Genomic DNA, 19,346 nt, shown 5'->3' with positions numbered 1-19,346 from the left:
CATGGACAACCATACATATACATGGCTTGTTAGACCTTTCATGTATGAAACCTATGCACTTTTGGATAAGTAATTTGTATTAAATGTATCACCATGTACTTGGTGTTGCGGATGAAGAGGTAAAACTATTTATCAATAACACTATAATTTGGGCGCATATGAAGATTATATTTATCTGTATACATGCATAACATGTTTAAATGTGCAACTAGTGTGACTTTGCAAGTTCAAGCATTCCACGTGTGCAAATGCATTTCCTTCAATCTTTCAGCACTAAAACAAGTGGGACATATATCAATATGCACATGCGTAAGTGTACCACCAACCAATTTTTAATTTCCCACATGTGCTACAATCTATGATGTCCATGATTCGCGGTGTTATGACAAACGAAACAAGTAGCAAAAAACAACACATATACAACTCGCTAGCTCTGGCAGTATGCCATGAATTGCAGGGCGTGATACAACTTTCCTTGAATCCGAATAAACCCAAAGTATCTACTACTGGTGAAATGTGATTCTTAATTGAGTGATCTTATGTTGAATTGGGTGGAGTTGAGTCTAGCTTTTTAGTTTTTGAACTATGTTTGAGCATAAGAACTCAATGTTAAAGCATCGAACTCAAACCCAATCTTGGGTGTATGTTACCTTTTGTTTTAATAAAATCCTAGCTTACATATAAGTCATTAAATTAAGATATATGGTGGACTTTTAAATCTATACTACATTAATGGGTCATTTGGATGCAACTTATACAAGGAAGTCTTTTTATTGAAAAAGTGATGTTCTTGTTTACTTGTTCATAAACAATCCAATTGGTTTTTGTTGAGTGGGCTTTTTAGTACTAATTTCACTGATTAATCTTGAAAATGAATGTTTTGGTGGGTTTCAAAAAAGCTACGTAACTTTCAGTTTTGAACAAAATAAGGGTTTCATCTCCCAGCTAACACAAGTTTTTATGGTATGTCCAATGGGGCAAACATTGGGGTGAAATGCCAACCGTGTCCTGGTGCATTCTCATATAAAGGAATCCAGATTCTCTTCTTCCCACAAATAAATTTTATTTTTTTTTACTTTTTTACATTGTGATAGGTCCACATCATTAATGACGTTGTTAGCATTACTGTATTAATTGCAATATGTGGTGATGTAGACCAATCATATTGCAATAAATATGTTTTTCTGTATATGACAGAGAATCTGAATTGAATCTAAAGGAGTTTTACATGCCTTTGTGAAGCATATACCTTTAGCAGACATCCATCCTTGATTTGAACCACCATCAATCGAACCACACCTTAAGGATACCATTGGCAAAGTACAAAGAAAGTTCGGGGTGATTGGAGTGGGAATCTAATAAAGTTGCTCCCATCCGTACCTTCTTTTCACAATCCGTGGACCATCCTGTTGGCGAAGTACAAAGAAAAATTGGAGTGATTGGAACAGGAATCTAATCTAGTTGCTTTATTTGTACATTCTTTTCACAATCCTGGTGATCCAAGGGTTCAATAGACAACATGGAATCAAAAGATTTTGTGGATATTTGCTAGGAGTTTGGTAGATAGGAATTGGAAGGAATTAGAATTGGATTTGAGAGGAATCTGTTGAGATATGGAGTCACATTTGGGGGCCGCTCGACCAGTCGAGTGCCCTGCTCAATCGGTCGAGTGGCCAGTCGTGGACTAGCTCAACTCAAAGTCCAGCGAGCATCGGTTTTTGGGTTTCACGGTACTCGACCAGTCGAGGCCCATGCTCGACTAGTCGAGGGACCGGTCGAGGTTACGCAGATTCGTTTCTGGATTTGATGCGGACTGCGGATTTTTGAGTCGGTTTTCGCAGAGGTGCGAAAGGGAAGTTGCCTAAACTATAAATAGGTATCCCCGAGGCTTTTTTAGGATATGAAAAATAATTCTAAGGTGTGGGCAAAGGGTTTTCTCTTTACTTCCGAGGGAGAGGTTAGTATATTGCCTTGTAATGTTCGCTTTTCTTCATAGTGGAAGTTTGCATCCATGGTTTTTACTCTTGTTGGGATTTTTCCACGTATATATTTTCTTGTGGTTTGTTTGGAATATTTTGATTCTTTTTTTAGTTTATATTTCTTTCTTTTTATCTTTTGTAGGTGAAACCAGATATTGGATCTCGGTTCACTGCGTTGTTGGCGTATTGCGCAACAACTGGTATCAAAGCTATTGGTTTTAGTCTTATTGGGAGCGATGACGGAAGAAGGGCAGACTAGAATTGAGAAGTTTGATGGTTCAAACTTTGCCTCTGACAGATGCAGATGGAGGATTATCTGTATCAGAAGGACCTCTATATTTGTCTAGGAGGAAAAAAGAAGAAATGAGAAAAGATGACAGATGATGAATGATTTTTATTGGATCGGAAGGCTTTAGGAACGATCTAACTCTCTTTGTCTAAGAGTCTCGCCTTCAATATATCCAAGATGAAAACTACAAAAGAATTAATAGAAGCCCTAACCACCATATATGAAAAACCCTCAGCGTCCAACAAGGTTCATCTTATGAAACAACTATTCAACATGAAGATGTCAGATGGTGAGAGCGTGGTTGAACAACTAAACGTGTTCGATACAGTCATGAGCCAGTTAGAATCCGTTGGCATTGTTTTTTAGGATGAGGTCAGGGCTTCATTGATCTTATCTAGTTTGCTAGATAGTTAGGATGGTTTGGTGATTACTGTAAGCAATTCTTAAGGGTCGACAAAGCTGAAATTTGATAATGTGACCGGTATAATTCTTAGTGAAAAATCTAGAAGAAAGGCATTAGGAGTTTCAGGAGATTCATGGAATGCTCTAAACGTTGAAGGAAGAGGAAGATCGCTGAACAAAGGAAATAATAAACACGGACGTTCTAAGTCAAGGAAGAAGTCTAAGGGACCGAAAGACAAAGACGGGCGTTGGCATTGCGGTAATAAGGGGTACATGAAACGTGATTGTAGAGCGCTCAAGAAACAAGAAGGAAACTCTCAAGGCGGGAATGATTCAGTGAATCTATTTGAGGAGAGTGACACAAAGGCACTGATCTTGTCTCTTAATGCAAGGAATGAGTCTTAGGTCATAGACTTTGGTGCTTTGTTTCATGCCACTTCATGTAAGGAAGTTCTACGTAATTATGTATCAGGTGACTTCGGGAGAGTCTACCTGGGTGATGATGAGCCGTGCAGTATCGTTGGAAAGGGAGATGTTTATGTAAATTAGAAAGACGGAACAACTTTGAAATTGAAGGATGTCAGACATGTACCGAGTTTGAAATGAAACTTGATCTCAGTGGGGCAGTTGACAGATACCGGTTATGTGACGAAATTCACCAGTCATTCCTAGAAGATCACAGAAGGTGCCTTGGTGATATTTCGAGGTAAGAAGGAAGGTACTTTGTACATGACTTAAGGATCGTATAGTTCACTCGCAGTCGCATCAACTGGAGTGAATGGGCAGTTATGGCATTAGAGGTTGGGACATATGAGTGAGAAAGGGATGAAAGTATTATTGTCAAAAAAGGAAGCTATCAGGGCTGAAGTCTATTGACTTGGAATTCTTTGAGGACTGCATGTATGATAAGCAGAAGATGGTAAATTTCAAAAAGACAGAACGCGCTCCAAAGACGTACCTGTTAAAGCTTGTACACACTGATGTGTGGGAACCGGCACAGGTATCATCTTTTGGCAGTTCGCGTTATTTTGTTTCCTTTATTGATGATGCTGTAGAAAACTATGGATTTATTTATTAAAGCACAAATCTGATGTGTTTGATGTATTTAAGAAGTGAAAAATAATGGTAGAAAACGAGACAGGTAAAATAGTAAAATGTCTCAAATCAGATAATGGGGGAGAGTACTATGATAAGAAATTTGAAAAGTATTGTGCAGCAAGTGGAATCAAACATCAGAAAACGATTCCAAGGACACCATAGCAGAATGGTGTGGTTGAGCGCATTAATATGACCATCCTCGAGTGCGCCAGGAGCATGAGGTTACATGCAGGGTTACCTAAGACATTTTGGGCATATGCTGTGAATACTGCCGCATAGAAGTCCCTCGGCAACATTGGATGGTGGGCTACTAGAAGAAACGTAGACTGAGAAAGAAGTGAACCTTACACATCTCAGAGTGTTCGGTTGCACTTCATATGTTTACATTGATACAGAGCATAGAAACAAACTGGATGCAAAATCCAGGAGGTATACATTTATAGGTTACGGACAGCATGATTTTGGCCATAGGTTTTGGGATACAGAAAACAGAAAAATTATCAGAAGTAAGAACGTAGTCTTCAATGAAAAGTGATGTATAAGGACAGTGTGCAGGAAAATAAGACCGATGAGAAAGAATTCGTAGAGTTGGAAGAGTTATCGGACACGGGTGTTACAGCGCCACAAGATGATCATGCACAGGAGCATTATGAGGCAGAGCCGCATACACCAGTTGTGAGGAGGTCTACTCGGAAAAGGAGACCCACGGTCCGATACTCACCCTCCTTACATTATCTACTGTTAACAGATAATGGTGAACTAGAGTGTTCTGAAGAGGCATTACAGTCAACTATACAGGTTAAGTGGGAGAAGGCCATGGATGATAAGATGGACTCTCTTGAGTCTAATCGTACATTGGAACTAGTCACTCTACCCAAGGATAAGAAAGCTCTTCATAACAAGTGGGTTTACAGACTGAAGGAGGAGCACGATGGTTTGAAACGGTACAAGGCTAGACTGGTTGTGAAAGGATTTCAACAAAAGACAGGTATTGATTTCACTAAAATATTTTCACCGGTAATAAAAATGTGTACGATTCGCATGGTCTTGAGTATAGTGGCTACAGAGGACTTACATTTAGATCAGCTAAATGTTAAGATAGTATTTTTTCATGGGGGCCTTGAAGAAGAGATATATATACATCAGCCGATAGGATACGTGGCACCAGGAAAGGAGAACAAGGTGTGCAGACTGAAGAAGGGTTTATATGGCCTAAAGTAGACCCCGAGGCAGTCGTACAAGAAGTTCGATAATTTCATATCGAGAAACGGTTTTAAGAGATGTCATACAGACAACTGTTGCTATTTGAAGAAGTTTGATACGTCGTACATCATCCTTCTTCTATACGTTGATGATATGCTTGTGGTCGGTTCAAGCATGAAGGACATCTCAGATCTCAAAAGACAACTGTCTAGAGAATTTGCCATGAAGGATTTAGGAGCTGCAAAACAAATCCTAAGCATGAGGATAAAGCGTGACAGGGAAAATAAGAAACTAGTTTTGTCACAAGCAGAGTACATATCCAAGGTACTTGATCGATTCAATATGGGAGGTGCTAAGCCGGTTAGCACTCCATTAGCCAACCACTTCAAGCTATCTAAGGAGCAAGGGGCAAAGACGCAGGAGGAATAAGACTATATGGCTAAAGTCTCATACGCATCAGCTATTGAGAGTCTCATGTATGGTATGGTAAGCACGAGGCCAGACATTGCTCAAGCAGTGAGAGTTGTTAGCAGGTTCATGAACAACTCCGGGAAGGAACATTGGGAAGCTGTGAAGTGGATCCTCAGATACCTGGTAGGTACCAAGAATGTAGAGTTGTGTTATGAATGATCGAAAATCAAGCTATAAGGCCACGTAGATTTAGATTTGGCATGAGATATCGACAGTAGAAGAAGTACTACAGGTTATGTTTTTTCTCTGGGTAGTGTTGCAATCAGTTGGGTCTCTTAGCTACAGAATATAATATCTATCAGTACGACAGAAGCAGAATATATTGCAGCCACAGAAGCGTGCAAGGAGATGGTATGGATGTAAGGTTTCATAGAAGAGTTGGGTAAGAAGCAAGTAGATTGCAAGCTGTACAATGACAATCAGAGTGCAATACACTTGGCTAAGAATTCAGTCTTTCATTCAAGGACCAAACATATTGCCATCAGATATCATTTCATACGTTCGTTACTGGAAGATGGATTAATTGCTCTAGAGAATATTCATATAAGTGAGAATCCTGCGGATGTGCTGACTAAGGTGGTCACACAGGATAAGCTGAAGCTCTGTTTAGCTTTGATTGGTCTTGAGGCTTGAAGACGGGGAGGTGGTGCACTCCGGATGTAGAAGACAAAAGTTTATGGCAATGTGTCTCTAAGTGGGAGATTGTTGAGATGTAAAGCCACATCTGGGGGCCGCTCGACCAGTCGAGTGCCCTACTCGACCAGTTGAGTGCCCTACTCGACCAGTCAAGTAGCTCACTCGACCAGTCGTGGACTAACTCGACTCAAAATCAAGTGAGCATCAGTTTTTGGGTTCCGTGGTACTCGACCGGTCGAGGCCCATGCTCGACCAGTCGAAGTTACACAGATTCGTTTTCGGATTTGATGCAGACTGCGGATTTTTGAGTCGGTTTTCACAGAGGTGTGAAAGGGAAGTAACCAAACTATAAATAGGTGTCCCTAAGGCTTTTCTAGGGTATAAAAAATAATTCCAAGGTGTGGGTAAATGGTTTTCTCTGTACTTCCGATGGAGAGGTTAGTATATTGCCTTGTAATCTTCGCTTTTCTTCATAGTGGAAGTTTACATCCGTGATTTTTTTACCCTTGTTGGGATTTTTCCACCTATATCTTGTCTTATGGTTTGTTTGGAATGCTTTGATTTTTTTTCTAGTTTATATTTCTTTCTATTTATCGTTTGTAAGTGAGACCGGAGATTGGATCTCGATTCACTGCGTTGTTGGCGTGCTGCTCAACAGAATCTAAATCCACTAAAACAATTCTTTTTGAACTTCCACCTCAAAGCTTTGATTTCATTAACTCTATTTCATATGGACTAAAATCGACTCTATTTCATGAGAGTTCAAATCCACACTAAGGTGGCTGATTTCCTTACATTTCCATTTAGAAAATTGGAAGTTTGTGATGAATGCTTCTATCTCGCAAATTTTGATAGACTGAGGCATGGCCTGCAATGTAACTAGCTCATCTGTGCCTGTAAGTTTGTCATATCTAACATCACTTGTCAACCTTGGAAGGTTGCATGAATGCATGATCTGAACCATTCATCAGTTAAGCCTTTCAAGGATGTCTTTCCTGAGGGCTTGTTTGGAAACCACCTAGTAAGAAATTTTTTCAACTTAAAAGGTTAATTAGTTACTTTTTAAAAAAAAATTAAAGTTAGTTTAGTACTCACTGTTGTAAAAGTAACTTTATATAATAAAAGTTGCTTATCCCTATAAATTTTTTTTTTTTTTTTTTTTTTTTTGCTTTTCAACCTCTCTCTTCATGTGATAGATGGTCCATATCAAAGGAGGCCCCGCATGATGGGTTGTACACATCGAAAGGCGGGGCACACAATAGATGGTTCACATCAAAGAGGGGTTTGGCATTATGTATGACCCACATTAAGGTGAGCCCACTTAATGGATTGTCCACATCAAAGGCAGGCTCCTAATGATGAGTTGCTCACATCCAAAGCAGACCTGCATGATGGATGGCCCACATTGGAGGTGGGGCCCACACAATGAACTATCCATATCAAAGGGGGCTCCATATGAGCGGCGGTAGATATTGAATGTGGCTCCACATGATGGATAATAACATTGAAGGTGGGCCCCACATGATGAAGGTCCACATCAAAGGTGCCGATAATGAATGGCGCACATTCAAGGTGTGTCCTGCATGATAAACACCCCATACCAAAGGTGGGGCCCACATGATGAACAATCCAGATGGGTGCCACATGATGTGCGGTGGATATTAAAGGTGGGCCCCACATGATATATGACCCATATCAAGGTGGACTCCACATGATAGATGGCCCATATCAAGGCGGACCTCACATGAGGACATTCACATCAAAGGTTGACCCCTAATGATGAATGACCTACATCCAAGGCAAGCTTCGCTTGATGGACGACCCACTTTGAAGTTGGGTCTTGCATGATGGATGACACACATTCAAGGTGGGCCCAACATGATAGATAGCCCACATTGAAATTGGGCCTCATAAAGTACATGGTCCACATTGAAGGGAGGCCTACACAATGGACATTTCGCATTGAAAATAGGGACAAGGTAATAGTGGAACAATTCACATCAAAGGTTGGGCCTACATGATACCATGAATATTAATAGTGGACCGAACAAACTTGGAGGATAAGTACTTATGTGATGTTAAAAACCAAACATACTTTTTTACTGTTTGGTTGATAAGTATGTTGGTTTGATAGGTATGTTGTCTACCTAACATAATTATCCGGTGAATAAATAGAAAGCAAGTCACTTGATGCAAAAGTAGCTAATGTAAAGTAATTCATGATCCAAATGCCTCTTAGAGCCTGTTTGGATACCTCCAAAAAAGTTACACTTTAACTTATGTTAAGTCATTATCCCAGCAAAAGCAACTTATCATCCTGACAAGGTTATTTTTTAGCTTTTTAACTTTTCGCTTCTCTACCTCTCCCTCTCACGGTCCATATCAAAGGAGGCCCCATGTGATAGACTGTTCACATCAAAGGTTGGCCCCACATGATGGATCGCCCATATTAACATGGACCCACATGATGGATGGTTTGCATTGAAAGGTCGGACCCTAATGATAAATAGCCCATATCTAAAATAGGAGGGTACAATAGACAACCCGCTTTAAAGGTGGGGCCACATGATGGATGGTCCACATCAAAGGTGACCTCAATATGATAGGCAATGGACATTGAAGCTGGCCCCCACAAGATGGACGGTCCACATTAAAGGTAAGCCCCTAATAATGAATGACCCAAATATAAGGCGAGCCCCACATGATGCAACCTAAATTGAAGGTGGGGTCCACATGATGGATAGTCCACATCAAATGTGGGCTCCAGATGATGGGCAATTAACAATGATGGGCTCCGCAGTCCAACAATACCCTAGTAACACCTAATCTACTCCAACTTTTGAAGGACGCCAACTAAGTGGGGCCCACCATGATGTTTGTGAAAAATCTACCTCGTCCATCCATTTTTTTCATATCATGTTAAGGTATGGGCCCAAATTAAGAGCAATTTGGTAAAATTGCCAAAATTTAGACATTTTTACTAAACAAAATTTTTTAGATTCGGTACTAAATTTCGGTGTTCAAGATTTTTTTTTAATAGTTTACTAAAAAGGCATTCCAACACTTATCAGTACTTAAATTTCAGTACACAATAGATCCCATGCTTAAATTAATTTCAGACTTTTCTCATTCAGCTTACCAAATGCAGCCTTAGGGAATTAAGCACCATGGGGACAAAAACTTTAGCTAGTTGATACTGTCCATCCATTGGCTGCACAAATTTTGGATAATCTAATAAGTAGGACCATATTCTATTTTAGGATATGGCCAAGGTGGACGCTTTAAATGTTGCAATTTGTGCGATGGTGATCAGTTATGGCCCTGCATGTACAGGGGTTCAATTGTATGTGTGTGTTGGTCCACCATGACCCACCTCAAGTATTTAAAAAATAATAATAATAAATAAATAAAAAGAAGAAGAAGAAGAAGAAGAAAAAAAGAAAAAGAATTTAGGCCAAAGCCGTGCCTAATCCATTACATAGGTGGACAAGTTCACATGGTTTTTTGGTCGGTCGGGTTTAGTCATTTCCCCCAAACCATTAATGGTTTTCGGACGGGTCTAGCATGTTTGGACTTGAGCTCAACCCATTTACTTAATTGGGTTATATTTTTAAGGTTGAGCTTAACTTAGCCATAACCCACCTCAAAAGCGGGTCGGGCCCATTGACTGATGAGCCAATGCAACCCATTCCCATCATTAATTTTAGTATGTTTAGGTGGCTTAGTGGGCTATTCAAATTTCAAATGATGGCCTCCCTTTTAAAGAACCATGAAATACTATCATATATTCAACCTTAAGGGCCCGTTTGGCGGGGTGGATTCGAAGGGATTGAATGGTATTAGGGTGGATGGCATGGATTTCTAGGTAATGATGGTGTTGTCAGTGGATTGTCTTGAGATCCATGGGATTGCTATATCCAGTCTGTTTGACACGCCGGGCTAATCCTGGGATTAAACCTTCCCATCTCTTCCAATCCCTCGAAACAAACACGTCCCACGCAAATTTGAACGGATTAGGGTAGATTGGATGGGATTTAAAGGTAATGATGGTGTTGTCCGTGGATTGTCTTAAGATCCATGGGATTGGGATCAGATCACTGACTCTGTTTGGCACGCGTGGCCAATCCCGGGATTTAACTTCCAATCCCTTCCAATACCACCCAGTCCCTTCCAATCCGACCGGCCCGTTTGGCCGGCTGGATTAGATGGGCTTAGGTGGGATGGAATTGCATCTGGTCCTGTGCCAATTCCACTCCATGTTTGGGAAGAGTGGAAAAGCTTGGATGTAGGCTGGATGGAATCGTATTCGGCCCGTGCTAATATCACTCAATGCTAGTGAGTTGTGTAGGTCCCACCATGATGTGTGGGCTATATCCACACTGTCCACCCATTTTTCGAGATCATTTTAGAACATGGGCCAAAAAATTAGGTAGATCTAAAGCTCAAGTGGACCCTACCATAGAAAGCAATGGGGATTAGATATTTACCGTTGAAAACTTCTTTGGGGCCACATAAGTTTTGGATCTGCCTCATTTTTAGGCCCATGCCATAAAATGAGATTACAAAACAAATGAATGATTTAGATATAACACGTATGTTATTGTCAATAGTTTCAAATGATGGTGGGTATATCCTTTAAGTGAACCATCGTGTTACAAACAAAAAAGGGAATTAAGCTTATCCCATGGTAACAGGGAACAGTCCCTGCCATGGCTAATGATGATGTTTTTTGAATCTCATCCCACCTAATATTGAGGGATCGGTCCGGCCAAACAGGCCCTAATTGGCTTAAGAAGATCTACTTAAATCCATCTATTAGCCAAACAGGGGGCTCCTCTTAGGAACGCTTCTTGCATGATGAAAGAATCATCCCAACAATGGTTGAACTTGTCCTTCCGATCGTGTAAATGAGGTAGGATGTGTTTCATAACCATAATCACATCACATTCATTAAAAACCCTAGACCTCACCTTCTTGTTATAAGCTTGTGCAATACGCTCCGATAACATTGAGTGTGACAGAGCATTCAATATCTTCTCATTAATAAGAATTAACTATTCATAGCGAGCCTTCTGCCACCCGCCTTCTTTTAGCCAGCCCCTTATTAATTCCACCAACTAAGATATCTCCGTCTCTTTCGACAAATGATTTTCCATCCCATACGCTAAAGCGTACATGTGATTCATGTGCGACTGTAAGTGTAGTAAGGCTATAAAGTATACGGAAGCATCTCATAGTAATGTTGGAGGCAATCCAATAAAGGCTAGATACATCCATCCATTGATAACATGATATTAATAAAATTCTTTATGTGCGCATTTCAGATGTGAGACACGCAATAAAAATGATCGAATGACAAAATAATATTTCGTATGCATGAGAATCCTTACTTTTTTACTATGGGTCCCACATTTGGCATACTCACTTGACACCTTTTCATTAGTGCCATGTCATCACTGCAGGTGTATCCAACCATTATTACACACATGATGATGTTGCCCTTCATGCATCATGTGTTGTTTGAGTATCATAAAACTCCTTTCCTCTTGAGAAGCATAGTTTGATAAAATATAATGGGCAATACATGACACTTGAAAATTACTTGAAAACTATTTAGTTGACAATTTAAACCTACAGCTAGTAAATTAACACATGAAATGAAACATCCAATCATCAAATAATATCAAACATATGCAACTAACTAAAAAACACTAGCAAAATAATATCCATAATCTTAACCTTTGATTTTTGGATTAAATAAGAGCCATTGAAAATTTTCTATTCATTGTCCCGACTCCTAAATTCATGTACTGCCAGTGATAGTTGTAATTGTCCATTTAATGTTAGGTATATAGCATAAAGTTCATGGTGTGGATGGTTTTGATCTATGAGTTGTAAAAGAGGCAAAAGAAACTCTTTTAATAGAATCATAAGACCCAACTTATTAATATTCATGTTTCCTCGTTTTGATGTGTTATTAAATTATTATTTTTTTCATTACTTCACTATCGGATTAATGGATATTTATTGGACGGTTGAAATTGAAAGTATTGGGTGTCCAATTTCAATAAACAAGTATCCACGAATCAGCCGCTACGCTTTTTCAACCAATTTGATTTTGTGATTGAGACTTAGAGATAGTGTACTCCAGGAGTTGGTCGGTTTAATTTGAGTTAATATATGCCACGTATACAATTACAAGAGTGCATGCGTATCAAGTGTCATGCACCGCCAGAGTATCATGTAACTACCCTTTTCGTCTTGTTTTGAGATTTCAAGGAGTGTCAGCGTATCTTTTTCTATAACCGAAGGCATCTCTCTCTCTCTCTCTCCATATCTGTTCGAGTATTTTTGGCCGTTGGATTACAGATCTTGAACTGTACGGAGACCCTAGAAGAAGCCCTGCCAATGTAGGGTTTTCTTTGAGGCGAGAGTCGATAGCAGCGTTCGATCTGGTAGGGATTGTTTTGAATTTCATGAGAGAGAGAGAGAGAGAGAGATTGATTTTTTTCTGTCGAAATCGGTGTTTTCTAGGGTTTTTTCTTTGGCATTTGAAGTGCTTGAAGTCTTCCGAGGTTAGAGTTTCCATTCCACGACGATCGAACCGCGTGGTGTTTGGAAGCCCTTGGAAATTTCGGTTATTCGAGAATTCACTGAAGAAAATCCGCATTTGATGCCGGTTAGCTGAGTTTCTCAGTGTTTTTAGTGAAATCGAGTGGATTTTCCTACCAAGATCGACGTTTTCGAGGTATGTGAAGTGGTTGGAATTTTCCAGGTTAGGGTTTTTGTTTTCTTATATTCGATCATTGATGCAATCTTATTGAAATAAAACCTAGGAATCTGATTATGTGAGAAATAGCTGTAGAAAATCCGAATCGCACATTGTTTTTTTGCAGATTTCAGATTCGTTTTTTGAAGAGAATAAGTCGATTTTCTGTTGAAATCGAAGTTTTCGTGTTTGAGGTGGTTGAAGTCTTCTAATAATAGGGTTTGTTTTTTTTTTTTTTCTTCTTGTTGAAGTTACTTGAATTTTCCACCGTCGATGAGATGTTCAAAAACCATGCAATTCAATTATCTGAGGATTCTGTTCATAAATAGATTTTTCGTCAAAATTGAAGTTTTCGTTTTTGAGGCCACTGTAGTCTTCTATGGTTAGGTTTTTTCTCATTGAATTGAATTGATTTTTTGACAGCTGTTGAGATGCTGAAGAAGCTTGATTTCTGTCAAGTAATGTGCTGAGTTCGTTGGCTAGATAATTGATATGCTGGCCTTGTTTTAAATTCCAACAACAGAATCTCGATCTTTTGATTGCAATTTGAGCCATTGATCGAGGGCATTCTAAATCTTCTTTGATGGATCCATCCTATCAGAGGGGACCTTATACAGGCCTGGATTGGGTGCAAGCCACCCATCTGTATGAAAGAGTAATTGCTTCCGAGAATGAGGCTTTGCAAATACGAGCAACGGTTGAGCTTGGATGGCTATCAGAAGACGTGCCTGAGTCCATTTTAGCGCAGATGGTGCCAATTCTCGTTGAGCTTCTGGGTAGACCTTTGGGTGATCACCAGCCATCGATCCAAGAAGCCGCTGCATACTGCCTGAACTGCTTTACTCGTCGAGGCGATGGCGCATTGTGCATGCATGTTGGACAGTCAGGTGCCATACCATCCATTCTGGGGCTTTTGCCACAGTCGGCTGGTCGGTTTCAGAGAATTTTGGCAAAATGTCTTAGGAATATAGTCAGTTGTGATAGTCTTAGTCGGGTAATTCTGGCTAGAAATGGTGGTTTGGAAGTTATTCTTGATGTGATTGCTTCATGTAGTGATGATACAAGGCCGTATTTGTTAGAGATTTTAAGCGCGTTGGTGATGGTGAGAGAGGTTAGGCGGGTTCTTGTCAATTTAGACGGCCTCTCTCTGCTCATCGAATCTGCAGGAAATGGTAAAATGGTGTCTAGAACCAGAGCCGCTCATGCAATTGGGTTGCTTGGGGTGACAAGAAGACTGCGGCAGAAGCTTGTTGACTTGGGTGTGATCCCGGTGCTCGTGGGGCTGCTGCAAGATGGAGATATGCTAGCAAAGCTAACGGCTGGCAATGCTCTTGGTATAATCTCATCGCACGTTGATTACCTTAGGCCAGTTGCTCGGGCCGGGGCAATTCCTTTGTTTGCGGAACTACTTGAAGGCCCTGACCCCCTCGGTAAAGAGATTGCAGAAGATGTGTTTTGTATCTTGGCTGTTGCAGAGGAGAATGCAGTATTGATCGCAGGACACTTGGTGAGAGTTCTTCAAGGAGGCAATGACGAAGCAAAGGCTGCGGCAGCAGATGTTCTCTGGGATCTGTCAGGTTACAAGCACTCTGTATCTGTAGTACGGGAGTCTGGTGCCATCCCACTTCTGATTGGACTTTTGAGTTGCGGGAACAATGATGTTAGAGAGAAGGCAGCCGGGGCTGTTACCCAGTTGAGCTACAATGAAGCTGATAGAGAAGATCTGGTCAATGCAGGTGCTGTCCCTATCCTCCTTAGGTTGTTGCATGATGAATCTGAGGAGGTGAAGGATAACGCAGCAGAAGCTCTGATCAATTTCTCGGAGGATCCATCGTTGAGTGACAGAATATCCGAGGTGTTTGATATTCCCGCTTTCCAGAATATATTGGATAGACTCGCTCGGATTCGTGCATCTGATGAGCATATGGTTAGATCTTTGGACCGGATGAACGTTGAACAGTTCACGGAAGACCCAGAACTTGCATGATTATTACCTGGGTATGCTTTCTGATTATTGTAAATGGTATATGTATTTACCTCATAGCTTGTTTGTTTGAGTTGGTTATTATGAGAATACCAAACAATAAGATGCTGCCTTTGCATTTTACAATTTTGCTATCTTGTTTCCGTAATGCTAGTTTGGCTATCTGTAATGGGTAACATACATGGAAACCCTGTGTTTCTTTTCTGTGTATGTTTCTCATTTTTCATTTCATGTGTTTGCTGGTGATGGTTTGACGTTGGTAGCAGGCAATATGGCAAGTCAGGTGGGTTGTGTCTGGTTGGACAGGTTGAGGGTGGTCATCGAGATGACTGACCTGCAACCTGACCCGACCTGAATTCCAACCCGAAGTTCCCAACCTGGATTCCTCTGTGCAGTGTGCACGACCTAAACCGACCTAAACTGAACAGACCGGACCCGACTTGAATTCCAAACCAAGGTTCCCAACCTGAATGCTTCTATATCCAACCAAATCTGACCCAACCAATCCCAAATACATGTGATCATTCCCAACCTGACCTAACCCTACCTGAATTTGCTCAACCTGATTCCAAATCAGGTTGGAGTTTTCCAACCCTAACCCAACCTAAGTACCCTTGTTCCTGACCAATCCAACCCAACCAGAACTTGGGTGAGGTCAGTCAGGGGCCAAACCCAAGTTGAAGCCCTAGCAGGCAATGGCATTTGCTTGGTGCTCATTAGTTGTTATGAGTTCAATTCATTCCACACAAATTACAGTCTGGAACCTAGTGTTGTCAGAAACTGGTATTTATCTGCTGACACAAACTGGTTTCATTCACAAACAATACAGTTCTATCTGACTGATATTGCCCCAAAAAAGCTCAACACGGGGCAATACAATCCAGTTTTTGTGGTGACCAATACGGTACACTGAAACTGATTTTCAATCCTTGGTCAAAATCAGGATTGGTTCCACAGTTTTCGTGGAACCCATCTGCCATCCACTTTAGAGGGCACTCGAGATGGAAAGTGAATTTGGTGGGATTCCATTTTCCTGGCGGCTGCAGTCGGGATAATGACAGGACCTTCCTTATCTCAAGACATTTCAATTGGTACAAAATCATAAACAAGAAAACACTGAAATTGATTGCTCATCTCATTGATCCATACTTGAAGAGTGTGTTTGGATGCACTATCAAGTTGAATTACAAATTCTAATCCAATAGAGTTGAAGCGCATGGCTTGCAATGTGCACAACATGCAGAGAGCTTGTTGTGCACGTATCTCCCTCCATTTAACATTCCAAACTGTGAATTTTCAAAAACCCATTTTGAAATGATAAGATTTTTGAAAGCCCATTTTGAAATGAGTAGATCCCCACCTAAGACAAAAACTGCATCAAACTGGATTCCTTTTTCCTGCCTTTCCCCTCCCCTGGGCACAATTGTGGTAATGTCAGGACCTTCCTGTTCTTATCCCAAAACATTTCAGTTAGTACCAAATCATATATATAAAAAAAAAAAATACAATTGAAAATTGGTTGTTCTTCTGATTGAAGTGTGTTTGGATGCATTGTTGAATTGGATTGCAATTTCTAGTCTGATGGAGTGATATTGCATGGCTTGCAATGCGCATAACACACATTGAGAATTATCATGCACACATCTCCCACCATTTAGAGGCAGCGGTTGGTGAGAATCTAGCAAGCATTTTTTTTTTTTTGGAAAGATGAATAAAAAATTTATTGGGCAGAGCCTGAAAAAGACCAAAAAGAAACAGAGAAGAGAGAAACGAAGAAATACTGAAATAGGAAAAAAGCCCCCAACTCCCGAAAATAAATCAGCAACCATAACATCTATAACAGGGCAGACAGCCACCAAAGCAGGGAAGGATTTGACCAAGGGAGGGCTACCACACCATGCGTCCAACCAAAATCTAATTGAGGACCCATTTCCTAAGTTGAAGAAAATCCCTTGGAACACTAAAGACGCAATACCCTTCCACAAAAAGGAAGATCGGGATAGAGAAGAGGGCTTAGTCCACCATTGATGAGTAAGCACATATTTTGCAGGTACCACAGACCTCCAGAGGCTCTCTTTCTCAATATCAAACTTCCAAACCCACTTTCCCAGCAAAGCTTGATTGACCACTTCCAAAATCTTAATTCCTGCTCCACCTTTAGAGTAAGGAGTGCAAACTTCTTTCCAATTGAGGAATATGAATTTCCTAGAGAAGGTTCCTCCTTGCCATAGGAAATCCCTGCAAAGTTTATCAATCCGTTGAATAACAGAGGAGGGACACACTGAAATAAAGACAAAGTAAGTTGGGAGATGAGATAAACAGTCTTTGATAAGAGACAATCTGCCCCCAACGAGAGTAATTGACATTTCCAGTGAGACAATTTCTTTTCCATTCTTTCTATAATCCTGTCCCACAAAAATAACACAGGTTTACCAAAACAAAGGGGGAGACCAAGATAAAAGGTCGGAACAAAGCTTACCTTACAACCGAAGGAATCAGCCAAAGAAGCCAAAGATACCGAGGGTAAGTTGATCACGAATAATTCACTTTTAAATAAATTTACCTTTAAACTAGACGCAACTTTGAATTAACAGATAGACATACTCAGAAAATTCACCATTGAATCGTCAACTTCGCAAAAAAGAAGAGTATTGTATGTAAACTGGTGGTGGCAGATTTGTTGAGGAAAGTTCTCGACTTGAAAACCCTTAAAAAGACCTTCTTCCAGACCCTTCAGTAACATTCTACTGAGAGCTTCTGTGACAATCACAAAGAGGAAAGGAGACGAGGAGTCACCTTGTCTAAGACCTCAGGAGACTCTGAAGAAGCCAAAAGGCAAAGCATTAATAAGGACAGAAAAGTGGGGAGAGGAAACGCAGACCTTGATCTACTTCCTCCATTTTTTTCCACATCTCATTTTGGACAACATATAGTCTAGAAAGGACCATTCAACATGGTCATAGGCTTTCTCAAAATCAAGTTTATAGAGAATCCTGGACTTCCCAACCCTCTGATAGGAGTCAATGCATTCATTGGAACGCTATCCAAAATCTGTCTCCTATGGACAAAAGCACTTTGGAAAAGGGGAAACAATTTTTGGGATCACAACCCTAAGCCCCATACTCAATATTTTAGAAATGTTTTTTATGTGCTACCCAACAAGGTAATGAGGCGGAAATCTTTCAGGTGGACAACACCTTCCACATTCGGGATCCAAACCAAAAAGGTGCACCCTATTTTCGAAGGTAATCTATTCAAATTACAAAAGTCGGACACAAAGTTAAACAAGGCAGATTTGATCAGTTCCCAAAAAAACTTGGAAGAAGGCTAAGGGGAAACCATTAGGTCCTAGAGCTTTACCCCATTCCAAATCCATAACCGCAGTCTTAACCTCATCAGTATCAAAAGGTTTCTCCAAGGATTCCACATCATCCTAGGATTATGGAATGGAGCTGGAGATTGTCTAACTGGGGGCGGGAAAAGGCTTCGGAAGTTAGTAAATTCGAATAAAAAGCAACTACTGAATCACATATCCCTTGTTTTGTCTGAAATCTTCTCATCGTTGACAATTGAAGAGGAAATAGAGTTAGATCGCACCCTGGCACTGGCTATGCCATAAAAAAAACTTCGTGTTCCGGTCACCTTCTTTGAGCCACAGTGCCCGGGATCGTTGATGCCACTTTATTTCCTCTTCTTTTAGCCTTGCACAATAATCAATAGCTAGCTTATCTCTTATTGAAAGATCATCCTCCAACAACTCACCTTCTTCCTCCTTAATATCAATCTCTTGAATCAAACTGAGGCTATACGACATTCGGGATTCCTTGCCGCCAAAGACCTCCCAATGCCAAGCTATTAGTTTAATCTTTAACATCTGCAATTTCTTAAACAGAATGAACCCTAAAAAACCCTCAACTTGAGAAGATCCCCGCCAATCCTTAATTAAGGAGGCAAAGCCTTCAACTTCAAGCCATGCTAGCTCAAACCTGAAGGATCTTGGGCCCCAGTTAATTTCCTCAACCTCCAAAAGTACAGGGCAATGATAAGACATTGGTTTAGGCAAGCTTCTCTACTGGGCAAACAAGAAATGGTGGACCCACTCCGGGGACACCATAAATTCGTCTAGAAGCGACATAGCAAGGGGGGATCGGCCATTCGACCAGGTATATTTCACATCCCCCATAGGAAGGTCCACTAGATCATGTTTGTTAACCTAGTTCGAGAATCCTCTCATAGAGGATGACAGGCGAGAACCGTTAAGTTTTTCATGGATAAATCTTACTACATTAAAATCAGCAGCAATGCACCAGGGAAGAGGCCATTTGTCCCTAATGGAGGATAGCTCTTTCCAAAACGAGGGACGGAGGGAAGGTCTAGAAGGGCCATAGACCCCAAAAAAGACTTGTATAAACCCAAAGGATATTTTTATAAGAATAAGGGAAATTGAGAACTGGACTAAAAAGTAGTCTTCCTTGGTCCAATTGGAGGAATCCCACATAACTAGGATCCCCTCTG

General features: G+C 40.6%; 1 protein-coding gene across 2 annotated transcripts; it reads left to right on the top strand.

The window, feature by feature from the left end:
* Positions 1–12,390: 12,390 nt before the first annotated feature.
* LOC131219514 (U-box domain-containing protein 4) lies at positions 12,391–15,041 on the top strand. 2 transcript variants are annotated; one of them, XM_058214686.1, is made up of 3 exons: positions 12,399–12,533; positions 12,578–12,826; positions 13,271–15,041. In XM_058214686.1, exon 3 carries the CDS (start codon positions 13,431–13,433, stop codon positions 14,832–14,834), a length of 1,404 nt encoding a protein of 467 aa, XP_058070669.1. In that variant the 5' UTR covers positions 12,399–12,533; positions 12,578–12,826; positions 13,271–13,430; the 3' UTR covers positions 14,835–15,041. The 2 variants fall into 2 exon arrangements, with proteins under 2 accessions (XP_058070670.1, XP_058070669.1); XM_058214687.1 differs by lacking the exon at positions 12,578–12,826 and having other exon boundaries at positions 12,391–12,533.
* Positions 15,042–19,346: the final 4,305 nt, after the last annotated feature.

Source organism: Magnolia sinica, chromosome 11, assembly GCF_029962835.1.
Source record: "Magnolia sinica isolate HGM2019 chromosome 11, MsV1, whole genome shotgun sequence".
Taxonomy (NCBI): Eukaryota; Viridiplantae; Streptophyta; class Magnoliopsida; order Magnoliales; family Magnoliaceae; genus Magnolia; species Magnolia sinica.
The sequence above is the reverse complement of the archived record's forward strand: the minus strand, read 5'-3'. Positions and strand labels throughout refer to the sequence as shown.